Below are 14,388 nucleotides of genomic sequence, written 5' to 3' on the forward strand. Positions count from 1 at the left end.
CACTGTCCCAGTCTCTATCCCCCTATGAAGGTTTTATCAAGTTAATTTTTTAAGAAATGATATTTCTTGCCATTTGTTGTAGGGTCATGTGCAGACATTTAAAAGGGAGAGGGTTTTGACCCATTAAATGGGGGTGGGGTCTGGATTAGATACCATTATATTAAAAGAATTTTATATGAGCAAAAATGATGTATATGAACTAAAACTAGCAAGTGATCATTATCTATAATGAAAATGAAATGCTCTAAACAAGGCAATTTATAATCACTTTAGTAAAAGTTAATTATATGTGTTAATAAATGTTATTTATTAAAAGTTAATTATGTGTTATATACTAAAAGTTAACTGAAACACAAATGTATACAATGATAATCAAGAAAATAACTCTGATTAAGCAGCCAGTGTTACAGTGAATTTCATTTTACCAAATTGTTGAAACTGATAGTTTCAACAATTTGATAAATTTGTGCACTCGTGGGTAGCACAGTCGGTATAATCACCATCCTCCCCACATTGGGTGAAAGAGACCAGAGTTCGAATCCTGTCAGTGATGTGGAATTTTTATGGGTCTTTTTCACAATGTGACTGAGTTAAGGACTCAGGCGAGGGTAGCATCTTTTTTCTCCCATAAACTTAGGCTTTTGTCCAGCAAACAGTGCAGATCGACCACAGAACACATGCAATTTATAGACATTATATATGGTGCAATATGGTTTAAATTGCTGATGTGCCTAAAACTCGACTACAACCAGCCAGTCAACCTGACTATGCTGACCTCGGCATAGTGGACACCTCTGTATAGTAAGCACTTTCTTCTGACTCAGTATCATCTGCTTTAGAGCAGTTTTACTGTGTGTAAGATGGAAATTTCATTCTACGGACAAATGTATGTTGTGACAAATGCTTTTATAATTTTTAGAGCTCAACATCCCAACTATTACCATAAAGTTAACCATGAAAGAAAGATTTGTGCAAGATTTATCTTATGAAATTGTTAGACCTTACTTGAAAATATGATGTCAACATGCAGTGCTATAGAGAACAATTTTGGTTGTGATGAAATGATATGGAAGTATGCAATTTGTCCTTTAACCAAAGATAGGAAGACTTTAGTGAGTTATTACATAGCAGTATATTTTAAAGCTATAAGTATCTAATGTAAATATAAAGCAATGGTCTGATAAAATACTGTTAGTCTGTTAAAACGTTGCAGTGGTCTGTTAAAATGTTGCTCATTCCCAGGTCAGATTCCTAAAGACCCAAGTCATGCAGTGGCATATATTTTGTGGATCATGCATTTCAGATTTATGGTTGTAAAAGTTAAAATTGTTGGAAGCAATCTAGGAAACCATTTTAGGCCACTGCTTTAGCACTTTTTCACTATCTTTTTAATTCAGTCATGACGTTATCATCCTTGAATTATATTAACCTTTCACTTTTGTGTCATTCTTGAAAACAGCACTTGCTGTAACAATGTAGGCATTGCAAATGGCACCTTTTGTAACAGCACACATTTGGGCAGATGGGCTAAGAAGTGGTAACTGAAGTTTAACCTTGACAAATGCAAAGTACTGTATATGGATAGAAGTAACCCCAGAGAAATGTACCAACTGTGTGGTACTACACTTAAGGTGGTAGAAAATGAAAAAGACCTGGGAGTAATTGTGCAGTCAGATATGAAGTTTTCTGAGCAATGCAGACAGGCTGCCGGGGCATGTCATGGGGTTTTGTCAATGATATATAGGAATTTTGTAAGCAGGGAAAAGGAGGTGATTGTCCCTCTGTATAAGGCAGTGTTCAGGTCAGGCCACGCCTTGAGTACTGTGTACAGGTCTGGAGGCCTCATTTTAGTGTACAGAGAAGGGCAACAAGATTGGTGAGGGGAATGAAGGGATCCTCTTACCAAGCGAGGCTTAAATTCTGCAAATTGCAGTGGCTGGAGACTAGGCACCTGCGTGGTGATCTGAGTGAGGTGTATAAGGCCTGAATGGGTTGAGCACGCTGAATTCTGATGGGATCTTTTCACTTGTTTAGATTATGAACCTAAGGGGGCATAAATTCAAATTAAGAAAAGACAGATGTAGAATAGATGTGTGGAAATTTGCCTTTAGCCAGCGGGTGGTTAATTGCTGGAACAAACTTCCATCTGTCATTGTGGAAGTTGATAGGTTAAATAAATTTAAGGAGGAACTGGACAAACATTTAGAGGGAATTGTTTTGTAAAATTTTTTTTTTGGCTGATTCTGCATAAGCTCAAACATTTGCTTTCTTGCATCACATGCCACTACTACTACACATTTGATTTTGGTCTGATTGTAAATAATATAAATTTTACCTTTCCCATATCTGAAAAACAAAATGTGCTACATCTTGTGTAATTGAATATGACATTTTTTTTATTTCACATGTGCGGGTGATTTATTGTGATATACAGTAAGTGCTGGTTATAGCGATCACTTTTGCAAATTTAATTTTGATTCTAATAAACGGCAATTCTAGTAAGCGAAAATCAATGAATATTATCCACAGGCTATAAAAATAAATATATAAAGTACAAGTTTACACCTTATTACCAGAAGTTTATTACTAATTAAATGATATGTGAAAATTGAAAGAATATTATCCACAGGTTATCAAAATAAAAATAAATTTATATTTATGTACATAGCTTAATTAATATACATATTAATTAAACATAAAACTTTGTAATATGATTATAATTTAAAATAATCACTTATTTTAAATTGTTTTAAATTTTCACTGCAGTCTATAGAGTTTTCAATATTGTATAACAGTCTATATTCATGATCACTTGCACCAGTTTCTTTCAATGCTCTACTCAGCTTGCCGTTTTGTAAGTGGAATTTGTATGGGTTCATCTTCATTTTCCTCCTCGGCAAAATTATCAGTAACAGACTGGGAAATTTCTTCATCTGTTAAAGCTGTAACTTATAGATCACCATCTATGTCCACCCAGTCATTAAATTCCTGTTCACCCATGTCTTCCGGCTTTTCATTGTGATCAGTATTGTGACTTAGTTGACCATCATGAATAATTAATCCACATTTTTTGAAACAGTTGCTAATGCAGGTTTTGGAAACTTCATTCCAGGCACTCACTGTCATCTGATGTTCCCAAACCTTCATCTATAGACTAGATGATTCTTTGCCTCATATCCGATCTATAACAAGGTCTTAAAGGTTTTTATTATTCCCTGGTCGAGCGATTGAATCAGTGATGTGGTATTTAAGGTAGAAAAACTAATTCATTGTTTTTGAAAGTCAACTTTGGATGAGCTGGGCTGTTGTCCAAAACCAACTTTTTTTGTTTTTCTTATCCAACTGCAAATCCCATTTATGAAGATAATCTTCAAATAAAGAAGCTGTCATTCATGCGTTGGTGTTATTGGCATATTCAGCTGCACCTGTTTTTTACTCCTTTAAAACACCTAGTTGATTTACTCTTGCCTAACTAATGGCTTCATCTTGATCATTCCCATCTTATGTTGCATGTTAAAAGAACTGTAATGCTGTATTTGATCTTCTTTCCTGCAGACACAGAGGAATTTTTAAAAATCATGTAATGGTCTGGGGTAGCCCTGTAGTACAGGGCTAGCCCTGTAGTACAGGGCTACCCCAGACCAAACAACCCTGTTTCGTCTGTATTAAAAATGTCTTCGGGATTATAAGTGCTTAACACAGTTTGCTAAGAGGTGTTCAACCAGTTGTCAGCTGCAGAACCATCAGAATCCTATTTTTCTCCATGAAGTTTTTTGTAAACAATATCATTCCTCTCCTTCCATCTTGTTGGCCATCCGTCTGTTGCCTTAAATTCTTCATGTAGTTTTTCAGCAAAATCATTAGCTTTTTGAAGAAGAATGCTACGATTGATTGGTGCATTAAATGAGCTGTCCTGTTGGAACCAAACAAACAGAGCTTCATCTACTGTTTGGAATTTCCCTTCGGGCTTCCTTTTTCTGGTTTCACTAATCACATTAGTGTTTAATGTGTAATGTGATTTTAATAATTTTGATAAAGATCGATTGAGACACTCTTAATTTTACTGCTAACTTCCCTCTGAGACATATTGCTTAAGTTTAATTTGTTGTATACTTCTATAATTCGTAACTTATCTTTTACACTCAAATTCAGTCTCTTTCTGTTCAATGACATTTTATGGTTAGTAAAATTTAAAACACAGTAAAAAAGATAAGCCTCAATCAATAACAAAGCACACGGCATGCACAAATTGGAACTAATACAATACGTGCAAGTGAGGTACAGAGTAAAAAGTTTATGAAGTTTAGATATAGGAATGAAGACCAGATTTCAGTGAAGGGGAAACACATTTCGCCATAATAATGTAAAAACACACAGAATTTCAGCTATCAGTATTATTGCAAATGCAATAAGATTGAGTTTACTACCTGTTTATAACAGATTGTGCAAACAAAAAAAAACAGCTCGATAAACCAAAAACTGCAAATTGTTTTATGGTTGTGTCCTCCAGAAATGTTTTTGGTTTATTGAGGATAATCACCTCCTTATCCCTGCTAGAAAAATTCCTGTATATTATTGACAAGTCACCATGAGCTACTCTTGCAGACTTTTCAATGTTAATTATCTTTGTTATCAATATCACAATACAGAATCATTACAGGTTTCAGAACATGACAAATAATCAAGATAATTATTGTGGTGTAATACTTTGTGTGACTCCTAATTAACCAATACCTTTCAAGCCCAAGTGCTGGATAAACATTTTACTGTATTATTCATGATTTAATTAATTTCATGTTATGGTGTTCTATCATAATAACAAAGGTACAGGGTGGGTAAAGTGCCTGCCTAGCAACCCAAAGGTTACGGGTTCGAATCCTGCCTCGGGCTTGGATATTACAATGGTGCTGTACTCTCCGGTTGGACCTCACGGCCATGATACACGAAAGAAGCAGGAAAAACTGGTTCCTTCGCGTATTGCTCACATCATACGATAAAAAAACAAAACAAAAACAAAGGTACAGTTACTTTTTGTGCATAGGTATGGCAGTGACAGGCTCTATAGTCTGCACTGCCATACCTATGCACTCTAGCAGTATGGCAGTGACAGGCTCTATAGTCTGTCACTGCCATTCTGCTAGAGGTGAATTAAAAAGAAAAAATCTTGAATTATAATTTACGACTGATACATTAGCAGAATATTTAATTTTAAAGATCAAAAAATTAGGATCGTGATGAATAGCAAAATTAAACCTTTTTAATGGACTTTAGGCTGAGACTATTAGAATTCAGTATAATTAATGTTAATATCAGTAGCAACATGCTTCTACTAATTTATTTAAAGATTGATGTTAATAATATCATGCAATTGTTTATTGCAGAAACTGAGATGGTATGAGCCACTTAAATACATATGGAGTAAGGAAATTCACATTCTGTATGTTCTGCAGAGAGGAGGTAGGTAATTTGATTTTGTTGTGCAGATCTATTTCTTGAAAACAAGAAATAGAGAAGACTGTGACTATGTAAATGAATTGGTAGAATTTATTGAGTCCTCTAATTTAATTCCTTAAAAGAGTTCTCTAATTTAATTCCTTAAAGGAATTAAATTAGAGAACTCTTCATGTACTCGGCTACCTACCATAACATTAGAGGCTACTGTCATTCATTTGGCTGTACAGTTTAATCACTACTACAAACAGGATGATTCAACCGTACAGCCAGATGTACTGGATGTTCAGGAGGTAGTTATTCTTGGTGCCTCTATTGTCAGGGAAATATTTTATACAATAAGGATAGGTGGAATAGAACCAGGATTTGTCTTCCAGGAACAAATGTTGGTGATATTGCAGAACAGTTATTTTTTAACTGTTCTATTCTTATTATTATTATAAACTTTTTCTCTTTTATGGGATATTTCTGCCCCGTTACGGATACTGGTACTAAGTGCATGGGGCAGATGGTTGTGCCCAGTTACCATTATTATTGTTATTATTGTTGGTCAAAGAACTCTCTTCCTATTCTACAGGTGTTCAGGATTGCAGCTTTCTGGAGTTTCATGTAATTGTCCTCTTGGAGGTCTATTGCTGCTAGGTTCATAAGGATGCTATTTAGCACTATGCCAGTGGTTGACACAGTGATGGGGATGGTCATTACTTGTTTCATGTGCGGCATTTCTTTGACTTCTTGTTTTAGGTCTGTGTACTTCCTGGTTTTTTCTTGTAGGTTTTCTGGAGGTTGCTGTGTTGATCAGGTAGGTAGCCTTTTCCTTCTCATCAGTGAGGGTTACCTCTGGTCTGTTGTGCAAGATCGGCTTGTCCGTTATTATGGCATGGTTCCAGTATAGTTTGTGAGCAGAAGTCTCTAATGTGGCCTGAGGTTCTTGTAATATGGTACACTTTCTTTAATCAACTGGATAGCTTCTGATGTATTATCCTGGCCACCTGGTTGTGTCTGTGAGTGTACTCTGTCTGGGTGATCACCCTGCATCCTGCTGTAATGTGCTGGATTATTTCTGGGGTCCTTAGTAATGTATTTCTTGCAGTTCCAGTGTCGATTACGTGATCTTGGATGGCAAGATCAGGTAATCATCTTATTCCAGGGTCCTTGGTAATGTATTTCTTGTAGTTCCAGTGCTGATTATCTGATCTTGGATGGCAAAGCATGAATCCCTTGGTCTCAGGGAAGAGCTTCCTGTTCGTGAGCCAAGCGTTGGAAGCCATCTTATCTATGTAGTCTTGATGGGGATTATTATAGTGTCTTCCATGGAGTGCCTTATTCGCTCATCTTTTAGTCTTTGTTTCTTCTGTCTGTGTGAGTGGGATCTCATGTAAGGTTGAGTGTTGTGTGCAGAGGCGGAATGGGTCAAAAATTCTTACCAGAGAAAACTTGTAGTGGCCTCATACTAGTGTTTATGGCCAAAGTCACACTGGCCTCCAGCCCACAGGAGTTTTCCCAGTAAATCTTATAGCTAGTCCACCGCTGGCTGTTTGTCTTTCTTATGGCTTAGTAGATTGGTGCTATGTTTTCCTGGAGGTAATCCCACAGGTTCTTAATCACCTTCTTCTCTTGTTCAGTGAATCCTCTCCCTCCTTTCCGGGCTATGGTCTCTCAGTGGCTAACTTCAGTTGGTGGCTTGGTCATTATTATCCTGGTCGATCTCATAATTTCCTCCTGCTCAGTGTTAATCCAATCTATGATCTCAAAGGAGTTTGTTAGTACTGAGTACACAGTACTAACAAACTCCTTACTAGTAGTAGTTAGTACTGTGATCATGTTCCTGCCATTCAGCTTTGATTTTAGGAGGCTTCTCAGTCTCTGATTTGGTGCCTCCATAGCCAGGTGGGCAGGAGCGGCAGTGCATAGCACATGCTTCTTGATTAGACTGGGGTTCGACCCCATGACCACCAAATATGGAGGATGCGGTAAGGTCAGGGAATGACTGCCGCATATCTCTGGAGCAATATGCCTTAGTTGCTAATGCTCCTAAAAACCAAATAACAACAACAGTCTCTGATGTTATTTTTCAGTCGGGTGAGCCTTGATCTCCTTGTATTCTAACTAGTGAGCTTCCATCATCCAGATATTTTTATCTCTCCCTTTGGCATGGCTTCAATCTCTTCAGCTGGTTGGTAGTTTTGTCCAATTGGATGTCCTTAATGCAGTCCATGGGTCTTGCAATTGTCTATGCCAAATTGCATCCTGATGTCAGTACTGAGTTTTTCAGTGATTCGAAGTAGGTGTTGGAGTTGATTCTCGGTTGTGGCATAGAGTTTGATGTCATCCGTGTACATCAGCTGAGATAGGATGTACAGGTTCTTCTTCCCTTCTTTTAGGGTATACCCATACTTGCTGTTATTGAGCATTGGGGACAGTGAGTTCAGTGATAGACAGAACTATAGTGGACCCACAGCATCACCCTGCAAGATTCATCTTCTGATGGGTATCCGTCTTGTCATGATGTTCCCAATCTTGATGGTGGTCCTCCATTTTGCTATGGTTGCTTTTAGGAAGTGTCAGTGTTGGGTTGACTTTGTAGATCTTCATTGTCTCTGTCAGTCAGCTTGTGGGGCATGGAGTCAAAGGACTTGCAGTAGTCAATGTAGGCTGTGTACAGTTTGCAGTGCCTCTTGTGGGCTTGCTCCATAACTGCAGCATCAGTGGTCAATTGCTCCTTGCATCCTTTGCTTATCTGCTTGGCTTGGCTTTGGTGTGATATTCTGGTTCACCAAGTGGTTCGATATCTTAATTATTCAGCTGGTCACGATCTTGTACATTGTTGGGAGACAGGTGATTGTAATACACTTTGCTGGGTTTGTGGTATCTTTGTCCTTAGCTTTCAGGTAGGTGATCTCTTGAGTCAGAGACTCTGGGATTGTGTCAGGGTGCTTTATTATCTGGGTGAACTGCTTTGTTGTGCATCTGAATTTCTTGTACCAGTAGTTGTGGATGTTATCTATTCCTGGGGTTCACAACTGGTGAAATTGACTTGTTTTTCTCCCGAATCTCCCATCGCTGGTATGCTCATGGTTTTCTTCCTTTCTATATGTATCCTATCCAGGGACATAGCTGTCATGGATAACTTTGCTGCTCCACAGGTTTCCTCAGAACTCCTCAAGTACCTCCTAGTTGGGGAGTCCATTGCCTTCCTTCTCTTCTTGTCTGATTTTCCTCTAGAAGGCTCTCTAATTTTCATCCTGTTGTGTGTTTCCTCTGGGCACTCTCCCTGTAATGGTGAAGTCTCTTGCTGAATGCCAAGAGTTTCTGCTTGAGAGTGTCAAGGTATTCTTCAGGGACATAGCTGTCATGGATAACTTTGCTGCTCCACAGGTTTCCCCAGAACTCCTCAAGTACCTCCTGGTTGGGGAGTCCATTGCCTTCCTTCTCTTCTTGTCTGATTTTCCTATAGAAGGCTCTCTAATATTCATCCTGTTGTGTGTTTCCTCTGGGCACTCTCCCTGTAATGGTGAAGTCTCTTGCTGAATGCCAAGAGTTTCTGCTTGAGAGTGTCAAGGTATTCTTCAATCCTCTGATTATAGGTCTCATGTTTGCTTTGGATGTTGTTTTTCTTGAGGATGGCCTTCACCTTTCTGATCAGCTTCTTATTTCTGTTACCCCTTTTATTAGTGTCTATTCCACTGAAAGAACGATTTCAAATTGTAGTAAAACTCTGATCAGACTGGCTTCTTGTTTGGCTTAATATGATGTACACTTGGAGTATAATTGGTACCAGTTCAAATGATAAGAAATGGAGTAGGAGATGTGGGTGGGAAGGTGTTCTGGAACTTTTGTTTAAAAAAAAAAAAAAGTTACACTACCCATTTTCACTTTGAAATGCCACATCTATTTTTACATTTCCTTCTGAATGCTACACTGTTTTAAACTTATTTGTTTGTAAATGTCCAATTATATCATGTTTCCCACCACTTGAAACTGAGAAATAATATCTACATACAAAACAGGTTTTTACCTTTTCCAGATTTTATAATACACTGAAAATCTTGCGTCTTTTTATCCATACAAAAAAATAAAAAAATGTAATGCTACACCTCGCACAAAGTGTGACATTTCATTTTGTGCATTCCTATGCAACATAGATTAGCACACATAATTGTCAGTTTATTAGTTACAGATGAATAACAAAATTTCCAAATTTAATGACAAATCCTAGTTTTACCTTTTTTTTTTTTTAAAAAAAAGAGAAAACTGGGTTGGATAATGAGAATGGATCAAAAAAAAAAAAAAACAGTCTGTCACAAATCAGAGATTTGACAGCTGTGTGAATATTTTTTTAAAATTAGAAATGTGAGTTCATTTATTTTGCTTAAAGATGTAATAGAATGATCAGCACTTTCCTGAAGTTTTTTGTTACTGGAGGATTAAGCTTCTACGTGTTTTTTTAAATATGGTATCATTTCTAATTGTATTATACTAGAATTTTAAACAAAAATGAGAGGGGAAAACAGAGAGAATCCAGGTGTTCAATCTGATCTTGATAGAAAGTTCTTTAATAGCTAGTGCCTGTTTCAAACATTTCTGATTCAATTTAGAAAATTTGGCCAGATGGGCTGAGAAGTGGCAACTGAAGTTTAACGTTGACAAATGCAAAGTGCTGCATATGGGTAGAAGTAACCCCAGAGAAATGTACCAACTGTGTGGTACTACACTTAAGGTGGTAGAAAATGAAAAATACTTGGGGTTTTTTTTTTGATTTGGTAGTTGTTGGCGCATCGGCTTCTGTGGCCATATTGCACCTCCCAAGGTTTTTGCAGTACTTTGATCCAAGCCCGAGGCGGGAATCGAACCCGCGACCTTTGGGTTGCCGGGCAGGTACTTTACCCACTCAGCCTACTTGGGGGTAATTGTGCAATCAGATATGAAGTTTTCTGAGCAATGCAGACAGGCTACCAGGGTAGGTCATGGGGTTTTGTCAATGATATATAGGAATTTTGCTAGTAGGGAAAAGGAGGTGATTGTCCCTCTGTATATAAGGCAATGGTCAGGCCATGCCTTGAGTACTGCATACAGGTCTGGAGGCCTCATTTTAGGAAGGATGTAGATTTGCTTGAGCGTGTACAGAGAAGGGCAACAAGATTGGTGAGGGGAATGAAGGGATCCTCTTACCAAGAGAGGCTTAAGTTCTGCAAATTGCAATGGCTGGAGACTTAGGCACCTGCGCGGTGATCTGATTGAGGTGTATAAGGCCTTGAATGGGTTGAGCACGGTGAATTCTGATGGGACTCTTCCACTTGTTCAGATTACGAACCTAAGGGGGCATAAATTCAAATTGAGGAAAGACAGATGTAGAATAGATGTGCGGAAATTTGCCTTTAGCTAGCAGGTTGTTAATTGCTGGAACAAACTTCCATCTGTCGTTGTCGATAGGTTAAATAAATTTAAGGAGGAACTGGACAAACATTTAGAGGGAATTGTTTTGTAAAATTTTTTTTTTGGCTGATGCTGCATAAGCTCATACACTTGCTTTCTTGCATCACATGCCACTACTACTACTATGCCAGATATCCCACTTTCAATATAAGCTTTCTACATGTATCTAATGCTCACATTTGGATCATCCAAAAAAATATGTACTTCATTAACAAATGTAAGATATAACTTGGTTATTGTGGAAAGAAAATTCAGGCATATTGAAAGCTGTGAAGTGGGCCAAGAAAAAACAGATTTTAAGTACCTTGTAGAAATATTATTTGATAAATTATCCAAATATCATATAATATTCATTTGTCTTATTTGACATGCGTTTTTGAGACCTGCGTTAAGTAAAACAACAAAGTTACAGTTCTTCAGTTTTTTACTTAACCACTTGAAAGAAAGGACCCAGTCCATATAAGTGATGACTTATCTTTCTTCATTTGGAATTTTTTGGCATTTAAACTATCTGGGAGTATATAATTGAAAAATAAATCAACGGTTCATTGCATTGAAATTTGAAGAGTAGTTCATTACTTTGTTAGTGTCCAAATAATTTCTGTATGTGCCACCTCATCAGCAGTCAAGAAATTTGAAATCATCGTGGAGAAAGCAGGCTGTCTTTCTTCATACAGATGGGAGATGAGGAAAAGCAGCCTGTTTTTGTTGAAAGCTGAAACATGGCTTTTATTTTTTGGAATTGCTAATGTTTTCTCCCATCGATATAAACTTTTCCAGAGCAACACCACTGCACCCCACAATTAAGCTTTGTGTTTATCAGTACTGACTGGCCTTAATCAATTTCCAGTCCTTAGGAATACCTAGCCAACTTTTCTTCGTAATTATTTTCCAGCATGCTAGATAAAACTCAGTAGTCTTTATTAAGCTCTGTAAAAAAAAAAAATGGTAATTCATTTTTCAATAAAATAACATTAGCAAGTGCTACTCAAAAAAAAAAAAAAAAAAAAAAAAAAACATTCCCACCCACCTCTCAGTAATTCTTTATTTGGGAATGAAATTTGGTGCACATAAAAAAAAATATACAAGTAAAAAAACAAGAAATTCCATTACTTCTACAGAGTAAATATCCTGTATATAGTCAAACCAATCTTTGGGGGTGATTGAGAAAGCTGAATATTTATTTTTGGTACTGCATTATTTTTAGAATAAACTATAGAAGAAAACTTCAGTTTTTAGCTCCATTTTGTCTAACAAAATTATATTGAACCTTTTCTATATTTTTCAGAATACCCAAAATTAAATGTTCAAAATTAATCAAAGTACTTTAGTTACTGAACTTCTGGTTTTTATGCAGCTCTGGGTGAACAATGACTTTCTTGTTTCCTCTTCTCCAACCCCACCCCCCAATGTTGGTTACTGTTTCAGAAGTAATTTAACAGTAGAGTTAATAATTTGTCCAAAAGTTATTTTGCCTTAGCTGATATGCAATTTTCTTCTAGGTGCAGTTTTTCACTATTATTTTTATAAGCGCACTGCTGTTCGTGTTGTTGACCCCCAATTTTATGAAGATAGTAAGTGGTTACGCAGTGAGCTTGCAAGAAGACATTAACTTAAATGATTTTTTAAAGTATTACTTAAGTTGTAAAACTAATATTTTAGGGAGAAAGTCTCAAACTATGTAAAAACGCAGTGAGCTTGCAAGAAGACATTAACTTAAATGATTTTTTAAAGTATTACTTTAGTTGTAAAACTAATATTTTAGGGAGAAAGTCTCAAACTATGTAAAAACGCAGTGAGCTTGCAAGAAGACATTAACTTAAATGATTTTTTAAAGTATTACTTTAGTTGTAAAACTAATATTTTAGGGAGAAAGTCTCAAACTATGTAAAATTCAAACTGTGACATTAGTGCGTTTGCATCATTAATATATAGTTGAATTACTTATACCTCTCAGTACCTACCCGCTCACTGACGAGAAGACAAATAGCTTTGAAACAGTGCTGTCTGAGTGGTGGTACTCAACTGAAAATAAGTAACAATAGTCTTCTCTAAAGGAGAAGCATTACTTATTTGAATTATAAGGAGGGCAACTCATGAAGGAGTTTACAGTATGAGATGTTACAATAATGATGCCCATGTACAAACTTCAGTTTGTCTAAAAAATTCACCTAAGTAGTAATCATGCAATACACTAATGGCATCATTTACTTGTAAAAATAATGTTTTTGGTACTTTCTGATATGAAAAGCTGCAAAGAATTTGTTTTTTGCCAAGTGCACCTGAAATAGAAAAGAATGTAAATAAAGATCACTACTTCATGTTTTTTTTTTTTATATTAATTATCAAGTGGATGCACTGGTGTACATATTCACAACAAAACAAATATTTTTTTGATTGTATATTCCTTCATCATTAATATATATTACTGCGTAAAAATTCAGAATATTATAGAGTCAGATCTTATCATTGGTGTACTTGTATATGCAAACATGTTTACATATATATTTTTAATTTATATTTGCATCTGTTCTTAACAAAAAGATGCGTACTGCACCTGACAGGTACCCCCATTTTTTATTTTATTTCTGGGGAAAGTTTTTTTTTTTTAAATTCCACAGAGTATACCAGTGACCATTTTACTAATGGATTGCATTAATTATTGATGTAATTTTTTATTTCATGAAAAGTTAATTTTTTTTTTTTCAGTGGAACAAAACTCAAATTCTAATTAACTAGTTTTTATCAAAACTAGTTAATTAGAATTTAATTAGATAAAAACTAGTTTTATCAAAAACTAGTTTGACAGCCACCATGGCTGTTATTTCAGTTAATTACATTCATTTTGCATAATGGTAAACTATTTTAATATTTTTTATCATTTTAAATCTAAATGGCAAATATCTTAAAACAGTGTGCTTGGTGGGTGCAATGTTGGGTTGGCACTTTTATATTTTTAAGAAGTTGGAGGGTGCCACCAAAAAAAAAAAAAGACAAAAAAGTGTAAGAGAGAGGGAGTATATAAACTCTACTGCTTCTTACATTATTTTCTGTTTTTATATAATCATGTGTAATTGTAAAATATTTGCAATTTTCCATAGAGAAATAAAAGTAATTAAATGTATTTCAATTGATTTTATTTATTAATAATGCTATACTATATAATTAACTGAAATTAATTATTGCTTGTGCACATTTATAGGTGGATTTTAAATAGTTCAAGTTTTTTAATTTTCAATAACATAACATTATTGTAATAATACAGGCAAGGAAAAGAGAGGAAATTTAAATGCTGAAAACACTTAATTTTATTTCAGACCAATTAATTTCTGATACTTCCATCTTAGAATTTTCTCCAAACATGCATTCTCAGAAGAGTGGTTGCCAGTTTGTGGGTGCCACCTGACCTTACTGAGAGCATCATACCACCCATGGGAGCCATGTTGGACAGCTCTGCACTAGAGATCTAATTTCAAATTGCACAATATAGTAAAAGTTACA

General features: G+C 35.9%; 1 protein-coding gene across 2 annotated transcripts in view; it reads left to right on the forward strand.

The window, feature by feature from the left end:
• LOC150080442 (transmembrane protein 138) overlaps positions 1–14,311 on the forward strand; it is a 30,315-nt gene extending 16,004 nt beyond the window's left edge. The window contains exons 4-5 of one of the 2 annotated variants that reach the window (XM_090382171.1): positions 5,382–5,457; positions 14,205–14,311. In XM_090382171.1, coding sequence (XP_090238297.1) covers positions 5,382–5,457; positions 14,205–14,293 — 165 coding nt within the window. In that variant the 3' untranslated portion in view covers positions 14,294–14,311. Of the gene's footprint in view, positions 1–5,381; positions 5,458–12,389; positions 12,569–14,204 lie in introns of those variants that run through there. The other variant, XM_090382170.1, reaches the window with a different exon arrangement.
• The last annotated feature ends 77 nt before the right edge of the window (positions 14,312–14,388 follow it).

The sequence above is a fragment of the Mastigoproctus giganteus genome, chromosome 9 (assembly GCF_048544385.1).
Source record: "Mastigoproctus giganteus isolate SK-2022 chromosome 9, ASM4854438v1, whole genome shotgun sequence".
Lineage (NCBI taxonomy): Eukaryota > Metazoa > Arthropoda > Arachnida > Uropygi > Thelyphonidae > Mastigoproctus > Mastigoproctus giganteus.